This window comes from Canis lupus, chromosome 34 (genome assembly GCF_003254725.2).
Source record: "Canis lupus dingo isolate Sandy chromosome 34, ASM325472v2, whole genome shotgun sequence".
In the NCBI taxonomy this organism is placed as follows: domain Eukaryota; kingdom Metazoa; phylum Chordata; class Mammalia; order Carnivora; family Canidae; genus Canis; species Canis lupus.
In genome coordinates, this window is record NC_064276.1 from 22,042,002 (window position 1) to 22,064,011 (window position 22,010).

General features: G+C 46.4%; 1 protein-coding gene and 1 long non-coding RNA gene across 2 annotated transcripts in view; both read right to left on the reverse strand.

Annotated features, from left to right (window-relative positions):
* Positions 1 to 323: 323 nt before the first annotated feature.
* LOC112646004 (uncharacterized) lies at positions 324 to 1,595 on the reverse strand. The gene is made up of 2 exons (XR_003127416.3): positions 1,466 to 1,595; positions 324 to 515 (listed from the first exon to the last, which is right to left on the reverse strand). It is a non-coding gene; the product is annotated as an uncharacterized LOC112646004 (long non-coding RNA).
* Positions 1,596 to 12,186: 10,591 nt separating this feature from the next.
* Positions 12,187 to 22,010, reverse strand: part of P3H2 (prolyl 3-hydroxylase 2) — a 150,344-nt gene continuing 140,520 nt past the window's right edge. The window contains exons 14-15 of the mRNA XM_025425348.3: positions 19,187 to 19,327; positions 12,187 to 13,863 (exon numbers count right to left, since the gene is read on the reverse strand). Coding sequence (XP_025281133.1) covers positions 13,771 to 13,863; positions 19,187 to 19,327 — 234 coding nt within the window. The 3' untranslated portion in view covers positions 12,187 to 13,770. The remainder of the gene's footprint in view (positions 13,864 to 19,186; positions 19,328 to 22,010) is intronic.

Below are 22,010 nucleotides of genomic sequence, written 5' to 3' on the forward strand. Positions count from 1 at the left end.
ACTAACCGGTTCTGGGCTGTTCATAAATAGCCATCTCCCCCGGCCCAGCCCCTGGACCAGCCCAAGGCCTGCCACCCTCAGCACTTCAATCCCTTTTCTAGAACACCTGGGACGGCCCCATAATCCAGCTGATGGGGTGAAGCCAGCTGAGGGGCCTTCCTCAGATCCTGACCCAGCACTTTATTTAATCTGAGGGGGTAAAGGACACTAGTTGGTATATTTGCAAACATCCCCTCTCTAAAAGAGAGAGAGGATAATTGAACAGCTGACTTCCCTGTGTAAATCATTTCTTCTCTCTGGACTTCTATTAGTCAATAAAAATAAACATTATTATCATTTTATTAGGTGTGTGGGGTTTTTAGACTTGTTGATTTCTCAGGTCTTTTCCACCTTTCACATTCTACGATTTTGTAAACTTACATAAACATATAAACTTATGAAGGAATTCAGGATCTCCTCTCTGCAATCTTGCTGATTCCAGAACGCATCCAGGGGGAGGTGTTGACAGCCTGCAACTGATAGAAGCAGGAACTTCTCAGAATCACAGATTCATAATACTTCAAGCTGGGGGCAACCTGGAGTCCACCCATCGGGCTATTTGGAATGTTCTAGGGAGATCACAGAGGCAGATGAGGGGGGGTGTGTGTGGACAGGGCTACAAAGTCCAGACTCCTGCCTCTACCCAAGCAGCCTGATTTTTCCTGTTTTATACAGTGGTATTCTTCCTAAGATTTTATTTTTAAAAAAAATTTCCATGTCTAGGGAACTCATCTGAAAATGCTTAAATGCTGGCTTGGCAAGTGGCTCTCACTATGGTTTTGACTAGATGATTTAACGTCTTTGAGCGTCAATTTCCTTACCTATAAAATGGAACCTATGGTACTCAGCCTAAAAGGTCTGAGAGCACAACAGCACTCAGCACAAGGTCTGGCACGCACTAGGGGTTTGCTATCGATGAGGTGGATCTAAATCCAATCCATGCTTACTTACTTCCTTGAGGTGGAATCCAAGTTCCCAGAGCTGCTCTGGGAAGACTCGGAAGGATGGCAAACACACAGACACACACGCACACACACACATAGAGGTACACCACCAGGACCTGCCAAGAGGGCACTTCCAAAGTAACAATTACCCTTGCAACACTTGCTATTGCTGTTACCAAACAAGATGACAACAGCAAAATCTTATTCAACCACAACTGCAGAGGCCGATGATGGTGCTGATAAGCACCGCAACACCACGGATTCGGTTACTGCAGGATACCTGGCTGACCTTCCTGGGCTCAGGTTTGTATCCACACAGGAGCTGTGCAGGAGAAGCTGAATAACCGGTCCTCCCCCCCGCCCCCCTTCCAGGGTGTGGTGGCTGTAGCACCTTAAATGTCTCCTTTACATGGACTAACCCAGCCCCTTCTACCTCTTTCCAAGCACCGTGTCTACACTGGTGGCTGACTTGCTTACCCCACCTGAGACAGCAGGGCAGTCGGCAGAAAAATGTGCGCATCTTGAGCTGTTTTCCCATTTCTGAAGGGCTGATGCATTTCCAAATGGAAGAGCCTAGAACCTCCTAGAATCTCCCTTCTGTTAAACCCTCCGTTCTCATATGACTAATTTGAGAATCCACCCACTCTGGGGGCCATTTGGTGGGTGTGAGGAAAGATTTGCAAGCACTGTTCTAATCACAAATTGTATCAGTGCAGGGCTCTGTAATCTGATGGGGATTGGCCCGCCCTTGGTGGCATTTTCAGGCTGCTAGGACAATTTATCCCTGGGCTGAGGTTCAATGCTAGCCCTGTGATGAATTGTCTGTGTCAGCCCGGCTCAGTCGTTGGCCCTCTTTGCACCATCTCACGTATGGGATCCTCATGTCTCTTGTATGTATTTTTTTTTTTTCTCAGTTGTAACTTGCACAATGCTTCTCTTTGCCTGTCAATGTTTTCTGGCTTTCAAGCCCAGTTTAATCACAACTTTGGATTCCGCTTCCTCCCCAGCATTGACTGGTGGACTTAGGAGAACACCACTCCCTGCAGCCTCCCTAAGGAACACCAAGGCCAGAGCCTTCACTCCACAGTTGGAGAAAATAAAAGCTAGAAGGAGAAAGTACCCAAAGCCAGAGTGGCTAACCTAAAACTCTGTGCTCAGTCAGGAGCCCGCTCCACTGTGTTCATTCGCCCCTTCACTGAATCATGTACATCTGCTTTCCATAAATATTTCTTGAGTTCTGCTCTGTGCCCTGCACGATTTTAAAGTCTGGAGATGCAGTAATGAATAAAATTCCTGCCCTAGAAACTACATTCGGAGTGAAGGGAGACAGGCAAAATAATTTAGGTGAGTTGTAAAGAGGTGGTAAGTGCTGTGAAAAACTAAGGGAATGTCAGCTTCAGGAGTCCAAGCATAATGAGAGGTCACAGAAGACCTCCTGAAGAAAGGGGAGCTTTGATCCTGATTGCTGGAGAGGAGGGATGAGCCGTGCAAACACCCGAGGGGAGGTACAGGCATAAACAGCAGTGCGTACAAAACAGTAGCATGTACAAAACACTACATGCAAAGGCCCTGAGGCCAGAACACGCTGGGCAGATTCTGGGAGCAGTAAGGAGGCCAGTGCCACTGGAACTGAGGAAGGTATTTAAAGGAGGTGAGGGCAGGGCGATAACTGGCTCAGTCCCGGGGGCCATTGTAGTGGCTCAGCCAGTGGGATGGAAAACCAGTGAAAGATTTTGAGCCGACGAGTGACATGACCCGGTTTATGTTTTGAATGCATGACCAGCTTTTGTGTTAAGTACACTGACCAGGGGGCAACAGTGAAAGTGGGGAGGGAAGTCAGGAGGCTGCTGCATTCATTCAGCAGAGAGACTAAGGTTGCATGGACCGGGGTGGGGAGAGAGGAGGTGGTGCTAAGACCGCTACTGTGGGGAGCAGGGAAGATGGGCTTGAACTCAGTAATGGGGAAATTGAGAAGGGTCCTGGAAGGAAACAAAGGCTGGAGCCCGACTACTCGGCAGGGAGACTGAACTTGGCTTAGGGCTATAGCAGGTTAGAGGAGGCTTCCTGGAGGAAGAAGCATCCGAGACAGAGAGGACATGCGGTGTAGGGTGACCAACTGTCTCCAGTCCCTCTACCTGCCCCAGGAACTGGGAGAGTTGGCCACGCTGCCTGCCTCCGTGAGATTTTCCTGGTGAAGCCTGGGGAGGTGGGAGCCTGAGAGCTGAGAGTGCCCGGGGTGGAGAGAACAGATGGTAAAGATCTGTGGGGAAAGAGAGGCCAGTGCTTAGGGTGATAATCAGGGGGAGAGGCTGTAGACAGGGGCCCTCATGTGCCTGGCTCTGTAAGCCCTAACAATAGAAGAGCCATAGAATTTGTTTTGATGTCAGTGGAAGGGTTTTAAGCAAAGGAGTGGTAACACTAATAACTTGGTAGTTCTTTCATTTTCTTACTTGTAAAAGAGCTATATATATCTAAAAAAAAAAAAACCCATCATTTATAAGTTTTTAATCAAAAGTGAAAAGCAAGAAATCAATCAACCGAGTAGCAAATAAGTTGATGTTCCAACTGAGTGTTCAGTAGCTACAGGAGTCCTCATGGCCAATCAGGTCATGTTCTCTATGGAACCAGTTAATCCCCCCCACCCCGCCACCGCCCCATTTCTCTATTTGCATCAATGACATCCTTTTCCTAGGCTCAAAATCTCCAGCTCGTGATTTTAATCTTTCCCTGGTGACTCTGTCAGCCACCAAGTCCTTATTTCTTTTTGTTCGGCATGTCTCTCCTTAGTCTGAAGCCTGCCAGCCTGATTCAGGTTGTCCTCATGTTGGGTCTTGGCAGCAATGGACTAAGGGGTGTGTGTGTGTGTTGTGGAGAATAGTGGGTGTGGGTGTGGTGGAAGGTAGTGAGATTAGACCTCTCCGGGTGCAAGAAATAAGGGGACGTGTTGTCTACTTGGAATTTATTTATTTAAAGACTTTATCTATTTGAGAAAGAGAGAGCAGCCAAGTGGAGGAGGAGGCACAGGGGGAGAAGCAGACTCCCCACTGATGCAGGCTTAGATCTCTGGGTCCTGGGATCCTGACCTGAGCCAAAGGCAGACGCTTCACTGCCCGAGCCACTGCCCGAGCCACCCAGGCGACCTGTCTGTAGGGAATTTAAAGCCAGTCATTTTAAAAGTCAGTCTGCTCTGTTTCATTTCTACATGCCAGACATTAATGACAATTAATGACAATCCTAAAACCTCCTCCCAACAGGAGCAGAGCACTCCGTTTGCTCCCCACCCCGGCCTTGAGTTTTGTAACATTTTCTTCATTGGTCTCCCCGTTTCCTGCCCCCTTTCTTCCAGTCCCTCGTAGGCAGCTGCAGCTTCTAACACCCATCTCTAGCTCCCCCAAACCTCAGCATCCTCCCTGAGGTTTACAGGATCACCCCAATGCCACAGTCTAGTTGAGCTCTTGGTCGGGCCCCGGGGAACCCGAAGCCAGCCTGAAAGCTGACACTGACCCTATTACTCTGCATCCCAAGCTCTCTGCATCCCGACAGTCTGTGTCACAAGGGCCTTGGTTTCCTGCTGCATGAGCTGGGATGGGATCTAGTTTTGGGGTCCCAGCACTGCCAGAGATTGCCTGCGTGACCTTAAGTAAGTCACTCTCCCACTGAGACCCTCAATCTTTTTATTAATCAAATTAGGATCATAATGGGGGTAAAGCTGAAGTGACAGGAGAGCAGGAGGGGCCAAATGAGCTCATGGTCCTGAGAGCAGCCACCCACGTGAGCCATGAGGGACCCTGGGAGCATTGAGGGCAGGCCTGTTGGAGGGGGGCCACAGCAGTACGGTGCTCATGGCCAGACAGAGGATGACTCTTTGCTGTTACGGTCCATTTCATGTTTCTGCTTTTCATTTTCGCCATCTCATATTCCACATATCTTTTAAGGGAAAAGCTTTCGACCAATTCCTTCAAAAATCCTTCCTTGGCTGCTTACGCCTGGCCTGATCCTGCTCTCTTCAAAAATCCCCAGACACATCCTGTGTTTACACAGGTCCCCTGCGGATCCCCTCATATCGTGCCTCTTCCCACCTGGACTTTATATGCCACCTCTTCTGTGTGTTGAGCAACTCTCTCAATGTTGAACACACATTCGATATGAAATTGAGATTTGTCAAAATGAGTGAATGAATGAATGAATGAATGAACGAACGATGAATGAATGAATGAAGACATCTCTTTTTTTTCTTACCCCTTAGTGCAAAGTATGCTGATAGTGCCATCTGCTGCTAAGCTTTGATTCTATGTTTTCTATATCATGGAAAAGAGAGAGAATGCTTAAATATTAAAAAAAAAAAAAAAAAAAAAAGTGCCTTCCAAAGTGCTGGCACAGTGAGGACTTGGAAAAGCCACTGAAATGACCCAGTGCAGGGAGGCTAGGAAATCAGAAGGGCCCGGTGAGGTGGCTGCAGGAAAGCCAAGATCTCCTCCTAGACCGGTGATTGGGAACCAATTTGAAATTAAAAAACCTTTTCAACTTTGTATAGTGAGTTTCTCTTCCGCTCCCCTGCCCCATAAAGAAGTATGTTATTTATAGGCCAGAGATTATTTTTAAATCTAACTGTATGAAAATTAACTTTGAAGATTTCAAGATGCTTCCTAGGAGAATGCATTTTAAAAAGTCATGAGAGCTGAAAAAGCATTACTGAAGAAATCACAGTCCTGTTCATTTTTCTTTTTTTAAAATATGTTCTCATGTAGTAAAAATAGCAATTGTCTTTTAATGATTGCCTGCTAGGTGTCTGACATTTTCTATCTATTGTCTCAATTAAATTTAATAACTCAACAGAAAAGTATCACTTGCTCTTTTACGGACAGAGATACCGATTATGAGGGGATAAGAAATATGTCCATAATCAGAGAGCTGGTAAAAGGCTGCAAATATTCCAAGTCTGCATGGCACAAAGCCTGCACTTTTCCTTGCTGTTGTACCCTGACTCCGTGATGGTGCTCTGGCCCAGGAGTCAGGTGACCTGAGTTTAAGTCTGAATGATACCAGTAACTTTTGTAGAAAGTTGGATAAATAAATTTCTTCTCTGGGCCTCAGTTTCCTCGACTCCAAAATATATAAGGGGTGTAAGGCCAGATATTCTCCAGACCCCTCTAACTTGAGGTCTGTTGCTTGCAGTGGCCTTTATTTGTTGAGTTATAAATAGAGAATTTTATTGTGTCTGTGATTCTCCCCTGAGCTTCCACCACTGGCTTCAGTCTTTCCAGTCTAAACAGCTCTGGACGGTTCACTGTAGACTTCAGGTAAGCAATGACCAAAAGCACTCTATGCTGAGCTCTGAAGGCCACTCGGATCTCTTTTTAGTTCATTTGTAAATCATTCTGCATGTAAATCAGGCATTTTTCCCCCCGTGGAGCTCAAAGCATGATGTATATCCTATGCTGATTCTGATGGCTATGTGGTTTGAAGCTTTCAGTATGCCAATTTGTCACTTTTGACGTATTTGACAACTGGTCTTGAGCTGTGAGTGCTGTGGTAGGCAATGTGTCCCAGGTTGATGGGCACACTTCGGCAGAGCTAAGTCCCCAGAAACAGAATCTCCACATGGTGCCGAGCCTTTGAAGCGGCTCACTGGTGCTTCAAAGCAAAGTTCATGGTACAGGGAGCAACATCTGATGTACTTTTATTACCCTTAGAGACAAAAATCATTACACAAATGCCAAATGTCTGGAAGAAAAATCTGTACCCTGTGCTCAGCCCTGGGGCCTGAAAGTTCAGAAGAGGCTCAAAGTGCTCCCTGGGAGGAAACCAGAGCGTGTTTGAACAGAGCTGTAATCACACCTGGCACACTCAGAGGAGTGGTAGCAACCATCTTGCTGAAGCCAGTAGCCTCCTTCTAGATTTCCACTGGGGTGTGGAGGAGTGGGGAGTCCTGGGGTCAGATAAGCCCATATGAATACCTCCCGCCTCCTAGCTACTCATGAAAGAAGGGTCAGAACTGCAAAATGTCCTTAGAGACTCCAGCCACTTAGTTTTCACTCGGAAAACTGGCATCTGCTGTGACTTTGACTTGAGGCAAAGCATTCATCTACTGTGGGCTTCTTTTTCCCTGTACGTGAATCACGACCTTGCCTACTGGAAGGTTGTAAAACACTCAGTGACCACGATGCTATAAACAATGAAGGAAAGTGGAAATTCTTCCGGGAATCTTGAGACTGCCAAGTCAAGGGAGGGCCAACCATGCCTTCATGCCTGTCCTTCACTTGTACTATCTAAAAGCAGAACAAATGTCAATTTGTGACTATTCAGGACCCAATTTGCTAAAAGCAAAACAAAACAAAACTTTGTTATAGCTGTATTTGGGGTGCTGAGGGGAGAGAAAACTAAACAGGTCTGATTTACTTACCAATATCAACTTCAGAGAAGTGTAGTTCTAATTCCTATCTATGAGCTTGTGAGAATAACAGGTCTTGAAACTCTGAACTTCAAATCGAATAGAAATACTGCTGTCCGTCCAGTCAACGTTGCTGAACAGTGGAATATCAGGAGAGCCCAGGATATTACTCTGGTGACCAGAAGCCTTGAAATTGGCTTCTAAGCCTCAGGGCTCTATAATTTATTCTAAATCTAAGCAGTGTAATTGCCTAAGACCTTCAAAGGCATTTAAAAAGTTGAACAAACCAAAGACAGGTACAGAGAACAAGCAGAGTAAGTGTGATTGCACACTTACTGCGTGACATCCTATTCAGCCCTGTGGTTTGAAATGAGGCAAACGGGCCCCATTAACTCCTGTTGGAGATGGTCTGCTTCCAAGGATTCCCAAAGCCTCTGAGACCCTGTTCCCTGTTTTTTGTTTTGAAAAGATGTCCTCACTCGAGGACAGCATAGCTTTCTGGTTTTGCTAAAAACTTGACTAATTTTGCCAAACGCTTTAGGCTTTTTCGACAATGCACCTGACTATCCTCAGGTGGGCTGGGATATGCTCATTATTCCCATTTCTGAGAGGAAAGGTTAAGAATTTGAGAGGGTGGACTGACTCCAGGGCATGTAAGATAAGAAGTTTCTTGGACTTGTGGGCAGAGCGCAAGGTCACCGGAAGAGCTCACTGAAGGACCTGGTTCAGTTCTGTTTCCCCTGACGATTGCCGCTCCTCTGCTTTTTAGTAAGAAGCCAAGTCCTTGGTGGCTTCCCCGCCCCCCCCCCCCCACTTAAATATACCTCCTCACAAGGAAATAAAACTTCCTTTTAAACTGGTATTTATTTGGATTTTCACAGCATTCATTAAAGTGCTTTCCCAGGCAGATCCACAGTTAAGATCCCCTTCTGCCCCCCTCCAGAACAACCTTTATATGAATTCTCTTTCTGACTGCTTAACGTTTCAGAACCCAAGAAACCATCCAGGTTAAATCTCATACTTTTTTTTTTCTTTAAGATTTTATTTATTCATGAGAGACAGAGAGAGGCAGAGACACAGGCAGAGGGAGAAGCAGGCTCCATGCAGGGAGCCCGATGTGGGACTCGATCCGGGACCCCCAGATCACAACCCGAATCACAAACGCAGATGCTCAACCACTGAGCCATCCAGGTGCCCCTCAAATCCCGTACTTTTTCAGTGGAGGACACTGTGGTCAAATGAGATGTCACATGCTCCTTTCTGCTTGGGGAGCAGAGCTAGCACTCAAGACCCAGCTTAACCTTTTCTTGTGAAGCTTTCTCTCTTTGCAACCACTCCCTTCCCTCTCCCTTCACACGGCTTTTTTTTTTTTTAATTGTTTCATTAGTTCACATCTATCTTTTTTCCTACTTTACTTTGAATTCTTCAAAGGAAGGGATGAAACCTTAGTAATTTTTGAATACCTCCTTAAACCCACTGTGGAGTAGCCACTCAAAAACTGATTAATGAATTCATGAGTGACCAGAGCTCTACCAGAACCCTCTGCTGTGAGTGCTCATTTTCCCTGCCTACAAAAGGAAGATTGCACTGATGTGTCTCTCAAGATAATTGTGTAGTTACATAGGATTGCCAAGTGCTTCAAGACCATAAAAAAAAGCTTTATAAATGCCAACCATGATTACAACCCTTTGAACAATGGGATGGGTGATTTACAAGTGGAAAAAGATGAGACATAGCAGGTAATACCTCTTCCCTGGTTCTCATTTCTACCCCCGCCTACCATCAGGTAGTAATTCGGAGGTAGAAACGTCAACTTGGAAGAAGAGAGGGTTTAACTTGGAGCTGGGTAGGGTTTCCGAAGCCTATGCCATCACACTGCCATCAAGAGGGAAGTCCTCTAAGTCTGATGAGAGGGGCCAAGGGCAAGAGTTCCCAGATAGATGGAGAACACCCAGTTCACTGTTGAAATGGGAGACTGGAATGAAGAAAGCAGGTGGGTGGCCTTTCCAGAACAGATGACTGATGAGAATGACCCATAAAGTGGAAAGGCTCTCAAACTCCCAAACTCTGCTTTTGTCACCTCTTGATCCCCCTCCTCTCAGGGACACCCAATCAAGTGGCTAGAAAAGGTGTGTTGTATATTGAATGAAAGGAGCATTCAGCTTCTCCTCCTAGCAATGCGTGGCAGGAAAATAGAGGGCAAGAACATCTCGTTTGGTTATTTTTCTTGTGAGCCCTTAGTAAGATTTTTGAAGGCAGAGGTGATTCACCACGCCAATTTTTTATGTGGTTGATGCCATCCAACGCAGAGCAAGCATTGGGACTTGATGTTGTTTGGCTTCAGAGGTCAGCAAGGGGTACAGAGAACACGGTGATTTTCCAGGGACCAGAGGTGAAGGGGAAGGTCTGACAGCATGAGTCTGCAGCTCCAACCCTGCAGTGAGCTCCAAGGGTGGTTGATGTTACAGGTCTCAGTATGTCTGAAGAAATCAACCAGGTCCCCCCACACCAAAAAAAAAAAAAAAAAAAACAAAAAAAAAAAAACAGCCTATGTCTCATGGTAGAAACATCAGATTATCTGAAGAGCAGGGGATCTGCGGGTGGGCTGTGGCACTAGGTGGGGGGTCATTTCACATCGTAGGCTTCTTGGCAGGAGGAAGAGAGGGATCGCAACCAGGGGCCCGAATCTAACTTGTGGTTTGGAGTTTTTGCCAAATGGCTCCTGTCTCCCTGAGGAGTTCTGGATGTGGGAACAGTTCAACTTTTCCCCACTTCTCAGCCATAGCACTGCCAGTCACCTCAGAATGTTTCATTATTTGGCATAAGGAATCGGTGAGGTGGCCCCCATTACCTCCACCCTTGACGTCAGTGAGGGAGTTGTTGCCTGTGGCTGTCTTAGGTGAAATAATTCAGCATTTGTACTTCAATTAAAATTCACAGGTCTATATTATTAAATGGTAGTGACTCATTCCATGGCTTCTCCTCAGCTGAATAAGTGCCAAAACACGCTATGTGCACAGTAATGATGAAGGCTGCATTAAAACTAAGATTTCTTGTCAAACAATCTATACCCAGGGCTCTAAAGAAAGTACCTTGCACACCCAAGAATATCACTCTGTCCCATGGCAGTGTCTCCTCAAGAAGAAATTTATGTTCACAATTCTCTCTGGGTTGAAGAAAGAGGAAAAAGGGACACCTGACTAAAACTCTCTTTCCTTTTGTGAGCTCCATGAAGGCAGTGCCTGGGACACAGTTATTTTTCTGAAAATGGGGTTCATCTTTTCTTTTTTTTAAGATTTTATGTATTTATTCATGAGAGACACACAGAGGGAGGCAGAGACACAGGCAGAGGGAGAAGCAGGCTCCTCACAGAGAGCTCGATGTGGGACTTGATCCCAGGACCCCAGGATCAGGACCTGGGCCAAAGGCGGCTGCTCAACCACGGAGCCACCCAGGCACCCAAAGTGGGGCTGATCTAACTGAACTACACAACCTGCATTCGCTACATCTCTGAGGAGAGAAGGGGAACTACGCCTTCACATATCACTCAGCAAGAAAGGAACAGAGGAGCAAACGTTCAAATTTTATAAAAATCTGACTTTTCTCTTCACGTTAATGTATTACTTTAAATTTAATATGCCTGGAAGCATGGCCTAGGGAGCAAATCACCCTTGTACCTGTTTCTACCCGCCCCCTACCCTGCTCCTAGGACACAGACATTCCAAGCTGAGTGATCGCAGGCTCCAATTTCCCTTCACTGCTGTCCGTTCCCTCATCTGGAAAGTGGGCATCGGGGTCTGTGACACCTCCAGGAGGACTGGTGTGCGAGCAGGCTCCGTGTCCTCAGCATCCAGTGCCAGGAGAGGGTGAAACAAAAGCTTTGTAAAAGTGCAGGCTTTTCATCCAAGGGAGGGATGGTCACCAGGTAAGTGGTCGTTCCCCAGGTGGTGGAGCTGAAGAGGCCTGGACGTGAGGTCAGAAAAAGTGGGCCTTTCAGCCTGGGCCGTCTCCAGCACATACGGCACTGCTGAGTGATCAGAGAAAGCCACCCGGTCGCACAGACACAGCCCTCCAGGCCCATAGATCGGGAGCAAACACCTTCTCTGGCCACATCGAAACAGGCACCCCTTCCCGGACGCCGCCCTGTGCCAGGATCCAGCACCCACAGGCCCCTGGCCAGGCATTCGCACAGAACGCGACTCGGCCGCCCTGGCTCAGATTTGCTTCAAGTCATCGGATGACACTCCCTAACTATCGGAATAAACATTATGTATGGTTTGATGTGGAGCAGATTAAAAAAAAATAAATAAATGCTTTAGTGGATACACAATGTTCCAGGTGTAAAACAACACGGGCAACCTGAAAAACAGGAATCACTACCCTGTGCAGTCAGCAAATGGCATAAGATGTGAATCCACACACCATGGATGGAGGCTGTCCCCCACTTTCTGTGGGGCGGAAACTCGACCTGTGTGCGGGAGTCCCTGCCTCTCCTGGAGCTCGCACAGCACCCAGGAAGCGGGAACCACAAGGCACCAAAGACGGTTTTCTTTGTTGACGCCCTGTTGCCAGAAAACAGAAATTAGATCTTGCCCAGCTTCCCCTACCAGCACATCGGAGTGCCAGCAAACACCTCTCGGTGAGAAGGCAAACAAACAGAAACCTACCTTTTCAAAGCTCAGGAAGCTTTAGCCCAAAAATTGGGTTTAGAGTTTTCAAATCACAGATACACATTAATGAACCCATTCACAAATGCTCCCAATGTTTGTAGAAGTAACTTTGGTTGCCTCTGTGAACCTTTCTAAAGTCAGCTTGGTTTTTGTCTTTTATTTGCTTGGTTTTGTATTTAGAGCAAGAGGCGGGAGGGCCTTTTGGAAACAATCATAACCAATGACATCGTTTTCAGAAAAAGGAAGCCGAAGCCCAGAAAGGGAAAGACGGTGGCTGCAGGTCACACAGCAGGGCATCGTCGATCCAGCTGGGATTATAAATCTGATGCTCCTTCCACTCTTCCAGCTGAAGGCTGGGTGGAGAAGAGATGGCACATAAGTCACGATGACTCAGTTTTCCAGTCTCAAAGGATGAATGAGCTTACCATTAACCAAGATCATTAATGGAAAAAAATAAATGAGATTTTTCAGAAAATGTTGTGATCTGATGGTTTTCTTAGGAATGACTATCCCTACCCGTGCCCATGACCAAGGCAGGTGATCTCCCACTGGCTCGTGGCACCGGCTTCCCTGGGCTAGAACCACCCCAGCCCCACTGCAAACAGTGTCTTTGCAGGGTTTCCGCAGAATTCCGGCCAAGGGCCAGACGTCCTCTGGACCGACACCTCTGCAAACCATTTCTGTTCCTTCAACAGCACTGCTTCCACTTTCCTTGTGGTCCTGAAGCCCCTGCCAGCAGACTAGTCATGGCCCAGTGTTGTCCCTGGGCTGCACCCCCCGCCGCCACCACCACACACCCATTACCTGAAGCCACACCAAACATTCGGGAGAAGAAACCATAAATGCTAGATGTTAGAGTAAGGCTCCCTGTATTAAACAATCAGACACAAGCACGAATCTGTGAACTGGATAGCAGCGAGATGAGGAGACCCCAAAACACACGCAGTGGAAGGCTGGAATCAGTCAGAAATCCATTTTTCATACATTTCACCCCACTGGGCCCCACACTCGGGCTTGCGGCGCTGGTGCCCTGCTCCAGGCGGGGCTGGGGATGTTCTTCCCAAGGCACAGGGGTGAAGGGTCACTCTCCTTCCACCCCCTGACCCATTCTTTTCAAAGACCCAAGGCTCAGGGCAGTCCTGTCCGGAGCACTGTGGACGATGAATCAGAGCTTCCCATGTAGGTGAGGTGTGTTCTCAGGTGAGGACACCAGAGCCAGTCCCCACGCCAGGGCCCTGTAGAGGTGGGGCTCCCATCTCCTGCAGCGCTCCCCACCCCGGGGGGCAGTGCGGACCCCGCTGCGGACTCCAGCTCGGCCGCCAGCCCTGCGAGGCGGTGTCACCCAAGGGGCCAGGAAGGCCTCTGGGTCCACACCACACGCTGTCTTTATAGCTGGAGCCGCACGAGACGTGTAGTTTTGCCAACAACAACGGATTCTTTCTGCTTGAGCTTTCAGATATGCAGCAAATGCAGGGCCCGAGTGCGTGTGTGTGTGTGTGTGTGCATGTGTGCGTGCACGTGCATGTGTGTGTGTGCGTGGACCTGACGAGAAACCAAGACGGACAGCCCGAGTGGGGCAAAGCGAGCATCCTCAGGAACAGAAGGGGGATCAGAAGAGTCAGCTTAACCTGTTAACTTATACCACGGCTCTGTACAAAAATAAAAAGGTTCTCATAAGATTAACAATTTAAATAAATATCTGATAGAACTTTTCTTTCCCTCATGTTCATAGCTCGTCTTTGGGGTTGATAGGCGGCTCGTGCTTCCCCTGCTGCTCCTGATCTAGGATGGCGATCACCTCGTCGGCCTGTATTCGCTCCTGCAAAACAGGTAAGTGACACATTTGTTACATGACGTCCTCACCAGCCCCAGCGGCAGGTGCTTCCCGGATGCCGCGAGGCGTCCATCGTGCACAGGCTGGCGCTAGATCCCGAGGCCTGACGCTCATCTACGTCCCTCCACTGCTGCCTTCTCCTGGCTGCCTCGTGTCCTAAGCAGTTTCCAAGCTTTCTCTTTTGCCCAGAAGTCTTGTGCCTTCATACCCTTTCTACTGTGTGGTTCCAGAGGCATCTCCAACTCAGTGCTTCCCTCCCACCATCCCCCCCAACACCTATTCTGGTCCTCCCCACCAATCCTCTCTCTCAGGAAGGACCGCCTCTGCTCCCCCATTTGCCCTCAAAGCTCAGCCATGGTTCCTTGGATCTGATAAATCACCTAGTCCTGTCTCTTCCACCTCCTATAACCACCCATTTTCAGTGTCCACTACTGTTGCCTTACTTTAGAGCAGGCTTCCTCAACCTCGGCGCTCCTGACATTCTGGACCAGATAATTCTGTGTTTTGGGGGGCAGTCCTGCACCTAACAGAATGTTTAGCAGAAGCTCTGGCCTCTACCCCCTCCAGGGACCCAGTAGCATGTCTCTCCAAGTTTTGACAACCAAAACACATCTCTAGCCATTGCCAAATGTTCCCCAGGAGGCAAAATCGCTCCCCCTGGAGAACCACAGATTTAGGCTTTCGTCGTCGCTTAGCTCAATCTGTGCAGTTTCCAAATTGTACCCCATTTCTCACCCCACTCGCACATGCTTCTGGTGGGCCCTCTGCACTTCAGTCTCGACCATGTCACTGTCCAGTTCACAGCTCATGACCCGTGCATGGGTTCTGTTGCTTGAGGTTCTAGAACCAATATTCTTGGTATGCTTATAAGGAGTTGCCTGATTTAGACCTTTCTCTCTTCTTTGATTCTCCCTGTCTTCTCTTCTTACCTCACCTTATACTGTGATTTCTTGACTTACCTCAAGTTCCCTGAAATCACTCAAAGAAATCCCTAGCCCCCATCTAGGTTAAAGGTCCTCTGGATGCTTCCATTACATCTTATGCCTTCCCCTCCCCCTACATCAAACCATCAGCAGGCCCAGTTGGTCTATCTCCAAATGGCATCTCCAACCTTCCATGTTCTTTCACCTTCCCCATCACTCCTCTAGTCCACAATATGTAGATTAGCTGTAGCTTACCTGTCTTGTATGTACTAGAGGTACCATGTTGTTCTTCCCCAGAAGGGGAAGCCAGAAGGGCACATGGATTTCCTACCCTATTTAGAATAGAATTCATGTTTCTTTCTTTAAAAAAAAAAATTATTTATTTATTTGAGAGAGAGAGAGCGCGCGTGCGCATGCATGGGCGAAGGAAGGGGCAGAGGGAGAAGGAGAAGCCGACTACTCATTGAGTAGGATTGAGTAGGAAGCCTGACATGGGGCTCAACCCCAGGACCCTGGGACCATGACTGGAGCCAAATGCAGCTGCTTACCTGACTGAGCCACCCAGGCATCCCAAGAATTCATATTTCTTAGCTAGTTCGTTGCATCTGATCCCCCTCCTCCTCTGTGCCCTCCTTTCAGAGCACTGTCCATTTTGCATTTGCTTACCATGTTCTGGCCACTTGGGATTTCTTGGTGTATTAATCTCTGGGCCTTTGCAACCTGTCCTCTGCCTCAAATATTCTTCCCAAGATATTTATCACAGTTGGCTGCTTCTTGTCACTCAAGTGCCAACTTACATGTCCCTTGTTGGGAAAGCTCTCACAGGCTGTCACCTCCCCTTTACTCTCGAATCACTGATCTTATTCCCCTTCCCACACATCATTTCTCACTATCTGAAAATCTCTCAAGGATTTGCTTTTACTTATTTGTTGTCTTTTTCCACTAGAAGGAAAGCACCACGAAAGCAGGGAATCTTGTCAATTTTGATCACTGTTGTATTTGCAATGCCCAGAACAAAAACTGACACATGGCAAGGGCTCGATTACATCCAATGAATAAATATGCAAGTGCATGAAGGGTCCTCTCTCTGTTTCAAATGTCTCTCCCTAAGGTGCAGGCCAACTGCCATCTCCTCAATGAAGCCTTTCTGATTTCCTCTTTGTATCTGCTAACACATACATCTGCCCCGAATAATTCTTACTGAACTTTGCCTGGTGTTTGAATTACCTCAGCCCTCCCTGTGTGTCTCCATTTTATCTCAAGCTCCTTGAAAACAGGGGTATGTCTTATGTAGTCCGTGTCCCCTATCACTAGTCCCTAGCACAACGCCCCACACAGCAAGTTATGGCAAAACTATTTTATGACTTGAAAACAAAGCTCCTCCATTCAAGACCTCATAGTTGAAAATGATGCTTCCAGAAAGGCAACCATAAGGACCAAATATACTAAATCACAGAAAGCTAAACTGATGTCATGCTAAGTAAGATGCCTGAGCACTACTTTCTGAACATGGGAACCACAACTTTCTCCTTAACAAACAGGCATACAAAACTGATACAAATGCTCAGATGTGCTTCCCCCAAGAGACTGTTGCAACCACGTCTCTCCTGAAAGGGATAAGTTCATGAGCTGGAACTCCAGGTACAAAAGAACTCAAGCTTTTTTTTTTTTTTTTTTTTTTAAATTTGGTTTATTTATTCATGAGACACACACACACACACACACACACACACAGAGAGAGAGAGAGGCAGAGACACAAGCAGAGGGAGAAGCAGGCTCCATGCAGGGAGCCCGACATGGGACTCGATCCTGGGTCTCCAGGATCAGGCCCTGGGCGGAAGGCGCTAAACCACTGAGCCACCTGGGCTGCCCCAGAACTCAAGCTTCTGATGTTGTGCCTCCTTAAGAGTTTACAACACTAGCTCTTTTCTCTCTGAGAACTGATACCTTGAAAACAATCTAGAACAAGCAGGGAAATCTGCCTACCCTTTTGACTCCTTCATAGGCTTTCCTTGCTCAGGGATTCAATCTGAGAAGAGGCGCCTTGCTCAGGACTCCTGAATGCTCCTGCACATTCCAATCGCCTGGGGAGCTTTTAAAGCTCTCTATACCCAGGTCACACTTCCCATCAATACATCCAGGATGGTTGAGGATGAAAGCCCGGTGTCAGCAGTCTGCAAAACTGCACAGGTGATTGAGATGTGGGAGCAAAGTGTGGGAATCCCACAGGCTACATTTCTGAATTTCCCAGTAGTTGCTGAAGAGGCTCTGGTCATTCTCTCGTGTGGCCACTAGATGCCGCTACTGCCCGGACTCTTTGGGAGGTTTCCCAACACCCTGGGGATCCAGAAGGAGCCCAGAGGCTTGCTTCACTTTGTGCTCCTTCATTTGATAGAAAATACCTTGGAAGAGAAGGTTGGGATACTGAGTAATGAAACGGACTCAGTGTTTGCTGAGCTGAACACTAAAGAGACAAAGGCGTGTGGGGATGTTCCAGGAATGTGCTCCCTTCCTGTCGGTCCAGGGCCTGCCTGGATTGCCTGGTGCAGGAGTGCCCTGCGGGGAGGGTGGGGAGGGAGTGCTGGCCTCTTGGAGTGAGGAGCACAAAGAAAGGAAGGAACCATAGCTGAAGGACACTGTTCAGGGCCCCCTGAACTCTTCAGAACTGTGTGCTCTGCTCCCCCAGCCCCCCAGGACCAGGATCCCTCTTGCCCCTTTCAGGGCCTGGCTATCATCTCCTCAGGGAGAGGGAACCTCAATCCATCTACAAAATGCACACTGCTGTCGCACATCTACTTCCCTGTGGATCTCTCCAAGCTCCTCCCCCACCCCCCAAATCCCCCCACCTCTGGTCAGGGACTGTGTGTTGTCACCCCCCACCCCCCAGGGCCTACCCAGCCCGGTTGCCCAGGTACAGAGATCTTCCATAAACATCTATGAGGTACATGAAAAAATGCTTATGGAATGTGGCCTAGCAGCCTCGAAATCCGTGTTAGATCCCATGGCAAGAAGTATGAGACGGAGGCAGGAATTTTAAACAGTTTCTGACTAGATTGGATTCAATTTACGTATTTTAAGAGAAAACTGGATTGAATGCCATATTAAAGACTAGAATTTCTGGATGCCTGCGTGGCTCAGGGGTTGAGTGTCTGCTTTTGGCTCAGGACATGATCTCGGGGTCCTGGGATGGAGTCCCACATCAGGCTCACCACAGGAAGCCTGCTTCTCTCTCTGCCTGCGTCTCTGCCTCGGGGTGTGTGTGTGTGTGTGTGTGTGTGTGTCTCATGAATAAATAAATAAAATCTTAAAAAAAAAAGACTAGAATTCACAGCTTGTCAATACTCAGGGCTGGAGGAAACTGAAGACCCCCAGTGTACCCCTTGCTGTGAAGTTTCAGTTTCAATCTAGCATCCCAAGTGGAGCTGTTGACTGGAGCCAGTTAGTGACAATGAACTTGCTACTTTCGAAGCGGACAACTCCACCAAGCGGTGGTAACAATTTGAAAGTCAACATTTTCCTTCAATGGTCTTAAGTCATCCTTCTGCAGCCTCACAGATAGTGACCATAAGCTCTGGCTGGGGAACCCAGAAGGATGGGATCCGGGCTAAGTATCTACTTCCAATATAATAATAACAATATATTAATATGCTACATTTAAGCTAATAATAGTAAATAATGACAAACTTTCAGGTTTACTCACTGTCCTCTACATGCATCTCATGCATTATTCAGTGCGCTTTTAATGATTTCTTGAGAAAACAAATGAGTCTTCCTGGTGCCCTGGGAGAAAGTGGTTCCTGTCTCCTGATACCACAGTCTGTTAACAAGCTCCAAACTATCTAGAAACTGTCAGGCGTCATTTCAATTCGTATTTTCCACAAACATTCATTTATTGGAACCCATCTGATCAAGAACTGCCTCCCTAGCCCCTCCTCTCCCTCTCAAACTCACATTACAGACAGCAGATGTGTAATTGCTTCATTTTGAGTCTCAACAGGAAAATCTATTCTTGCTTAGAAAGGACAGCCAGTTGGGACACCTGGGTGGCTCAGTGGTTGAGCATCTGCCTTCGGCTCAGGTCGTAATTCTAGAGTCCTGGGTTTGAGCCCTGCATTGGGCTCCCCACAGGGAGCCTGCTTCTCCCTCTGCCTATGTCTCTGCGTCTCTGTCTTTCCCATGAATAAATAATTTTTTTTAAAAGAAAACACAGCCAGTGTTGGAAACTAGAAAGAAAGGACTTTGTAGTAGTTTGATTTTTATGATCTACGGTTATGGATAGATCCCTAAACGGTTATGGATCAATCAGAGGACTTTTCAGATAAATCAGTTCATGAAGCAGGTCTTTGGGACATCTAATTGGCCTTCTGGGTGGATCACACACTCACCAATTCTCTATAAAGTGGGTCCAAGGTAAACCACAGAGCCACAGCACACCTCTGGCCCTTGGTGACTGCCTTCACTCCATGAGGGTTCTCTCCTCCAGATGAGAAACTGATCATACGCCCACACTTTGGTTTGATAGAGGCCTGAGAAAGAACATGACAATCAGACTCTCATTTCCGTATCACGAGCATTTCGACGACCCTTTTCTCTATCCTTCTACAGGATTATTTAGGTCAAGTTTTGAATCAAAGAATAAGGAAATCCTGGGGTTGAAGCAGACACAGATAAGTTCAATTTCCTCATCTGTAAAACAAAGAAGTTCAGAATCATGTCTGATTCAGACATTAAATTATTCACGACTGGCACCATTGGTGGCACCGAGTAACGGCTCAATACATGCTGAGCTATGGCTGCCAAACTCCATGAAGACAAAGCCTCTTTTTCACTTCCCTTCCCTGCCTTTAGCCCTAGTGCAGTATCTGGCATAAGGCAGATGTCCATTTAACATTTGTGGAATGACAAAAACAAACCAAGGGGACCTCTAGAGTGCTGGTGAATTCTTATTAGTGATCTACGGGGTGCTCCATGGTGCACCCTTTCTCATGCCTTAATTGTACATTTATGGTTTGTGAGCCTTTCCTTTCATAATACAAAGATTTTTAAAAGTCTAATTTCATATGATACTTTAATTGCTACTACAGTATTCCTGCCCAATGGTCCTCAGCAAATGCTTTAATACCTCCAGTGATGAGGCCATGCTGCTCCTTGGGGAGACCTATTCCATGGCCTTCAGAGCTCTGACATGATCAACACAGTCCTTCTAAGCCTGTGCCCTGCTCAGTGAAACTGTTCACTAGCGTTTATGTAGAAGGGAGTGGAGAGAAAAGAGGCATTGCCAAGGGAGCCTGGGTGTTAGATCAAGTGAGCGGGCTCTCCAAATTGAGTGAACCCAAGCCACAGAATAGAAGGGGGCCTCACATCTGTATTTTAAGAAGTGTCTGATGTCAGTAGGGTTCATTTTTCTTTCTTGAGAAACACAGAAACATCACTCACTCTATAGTAGAGCTTAGAAAGGGAAAGTACAAGAAAAAAAATGTGGTGCCCTTCTACCTTGTGATCAGATGCACCCATTTTAAACTAATTATTTTCTGAACTGACTTGGATTAAGACATGCCCATTAGAAGAACCTTCGGTTTCCTTCACCATAAAATGGGATGGCTCTGTTTTTTCCCCTGCCAGCTTCGGAGCAATATTTGGAAACTTTCCTGAGGTCTTTGGATGCTACCCAACATAGGTACCCCTAGACTGTAACCTACATGTGGAAGGCCCGAAGGAGATAGAGGAATCAAAATGTCTGAAACCTGTGTGTTAATGTGTGTGCGTATTAAAGGGAAGAGCAAGGAAAAGCAGTTTCTGGTTACTCTTCTATTCACAGAAATTGAGAAGTGACTCGTCTTTGCTGGAGAGAGTTCATTTTCTTCTGCAGCTTTGTCAAGGTGGCTTTTCTGACAAAAATCCAGAGAGTTCAGTACTTACGGGTGTCATTGGTATCAATCCGATTTCATTTTCCTGTAGAAGGAATTTGTTGTATGTTTCCCCACAGAAACAACAAAATAAATTATACTTGAAACATATGAAGTAGGATAGGAAAGCCTTCGTCTACACACAGCTTTCAGATCTCTTTTCTAGTTTTCTGAGCATCCCATTCCCTGGTCAGGGCTCACTCAACCACATTTGGTCACCATTGCTTCAACGTGATGATCAAGTGTCAGCAATAATACTTTACAATATTAAAGACAGGGTGTGGGGTCAATTTGATGCTTTATCTCTGATGGAACTGGATGAATTGCAAGTATTTTTTTTACACGTGAAGAAATTGGGAAAGTCTAGGAAAAGCAGCTATCAGCTCCCCAAAGCATTTGGAATCGATTATAGGTATATATAGGTTCACAGAAGTCTAGATGACTAATCTTATCAAAAGAAGAACGTCAACCTGTTACACACATCAGCCATGTAAAGGAATGAACAGACTTCATTTAGGACATTACTTCTACTGGAAACTATGTCCTGAAGTTTAGATGATTGTAAACATACTTTTGGAACACAGCCGTAGTTGAATTTAATGTTTCATGAAGCAAATAGAACTTATTAAATTTCATCTCTTTCAAACTTGCACGGAGAAACCCAAATCCCAAAATACTCATGTTTCACAAATATGCCGTTGAAAATAATCCATGTATCTTCCAAGTACCATAAAAGAAAAGCCCTTTTGCTTTTCATCTAAGCAATGACTAAAAGTCAGAGAAGCCTTTGTGCTGTACTTGTTTTGAATAAATGTAAATTTTTAGCTACCATTTAGTTGTGTGTAATTCCCAGAATTTTGCAAAGTAAAGAACTTGGAAGACTTTTCTTCTTTGTGAAGGCCCCAGGTTGGACCATTTCTCTGCCTTCATTTGTCCCTTCAGAGTCAAAGAGAGGAAAGCTTGAAAAGGAAAACTATTCATTTCTCTTTTTGCTCTTAGGACTGATTACCTAGGAATTTTAATCATTTACAAGTGCCCTAAAAACTCCATCACATGTACTAATCTGAAGTAGAACTAGTCTGGAAAAATGAATTTGTCAACGTGGCGCTTTTGAATCAGAACATTGTGTAAATCATTTATTTATTTATTTATTTATTTATTTATTTATTTATTTATTTATTTAGCTTTTTTGAGGGTGGCGGTGTGGTGGTTAGACTCAGTACTTTTTAAAATAATTCAACCTTCATATAGTTAAATGAAAGAGCGGTACTATCTGCTTTCACATCTTGAAGCAGCAGAATTG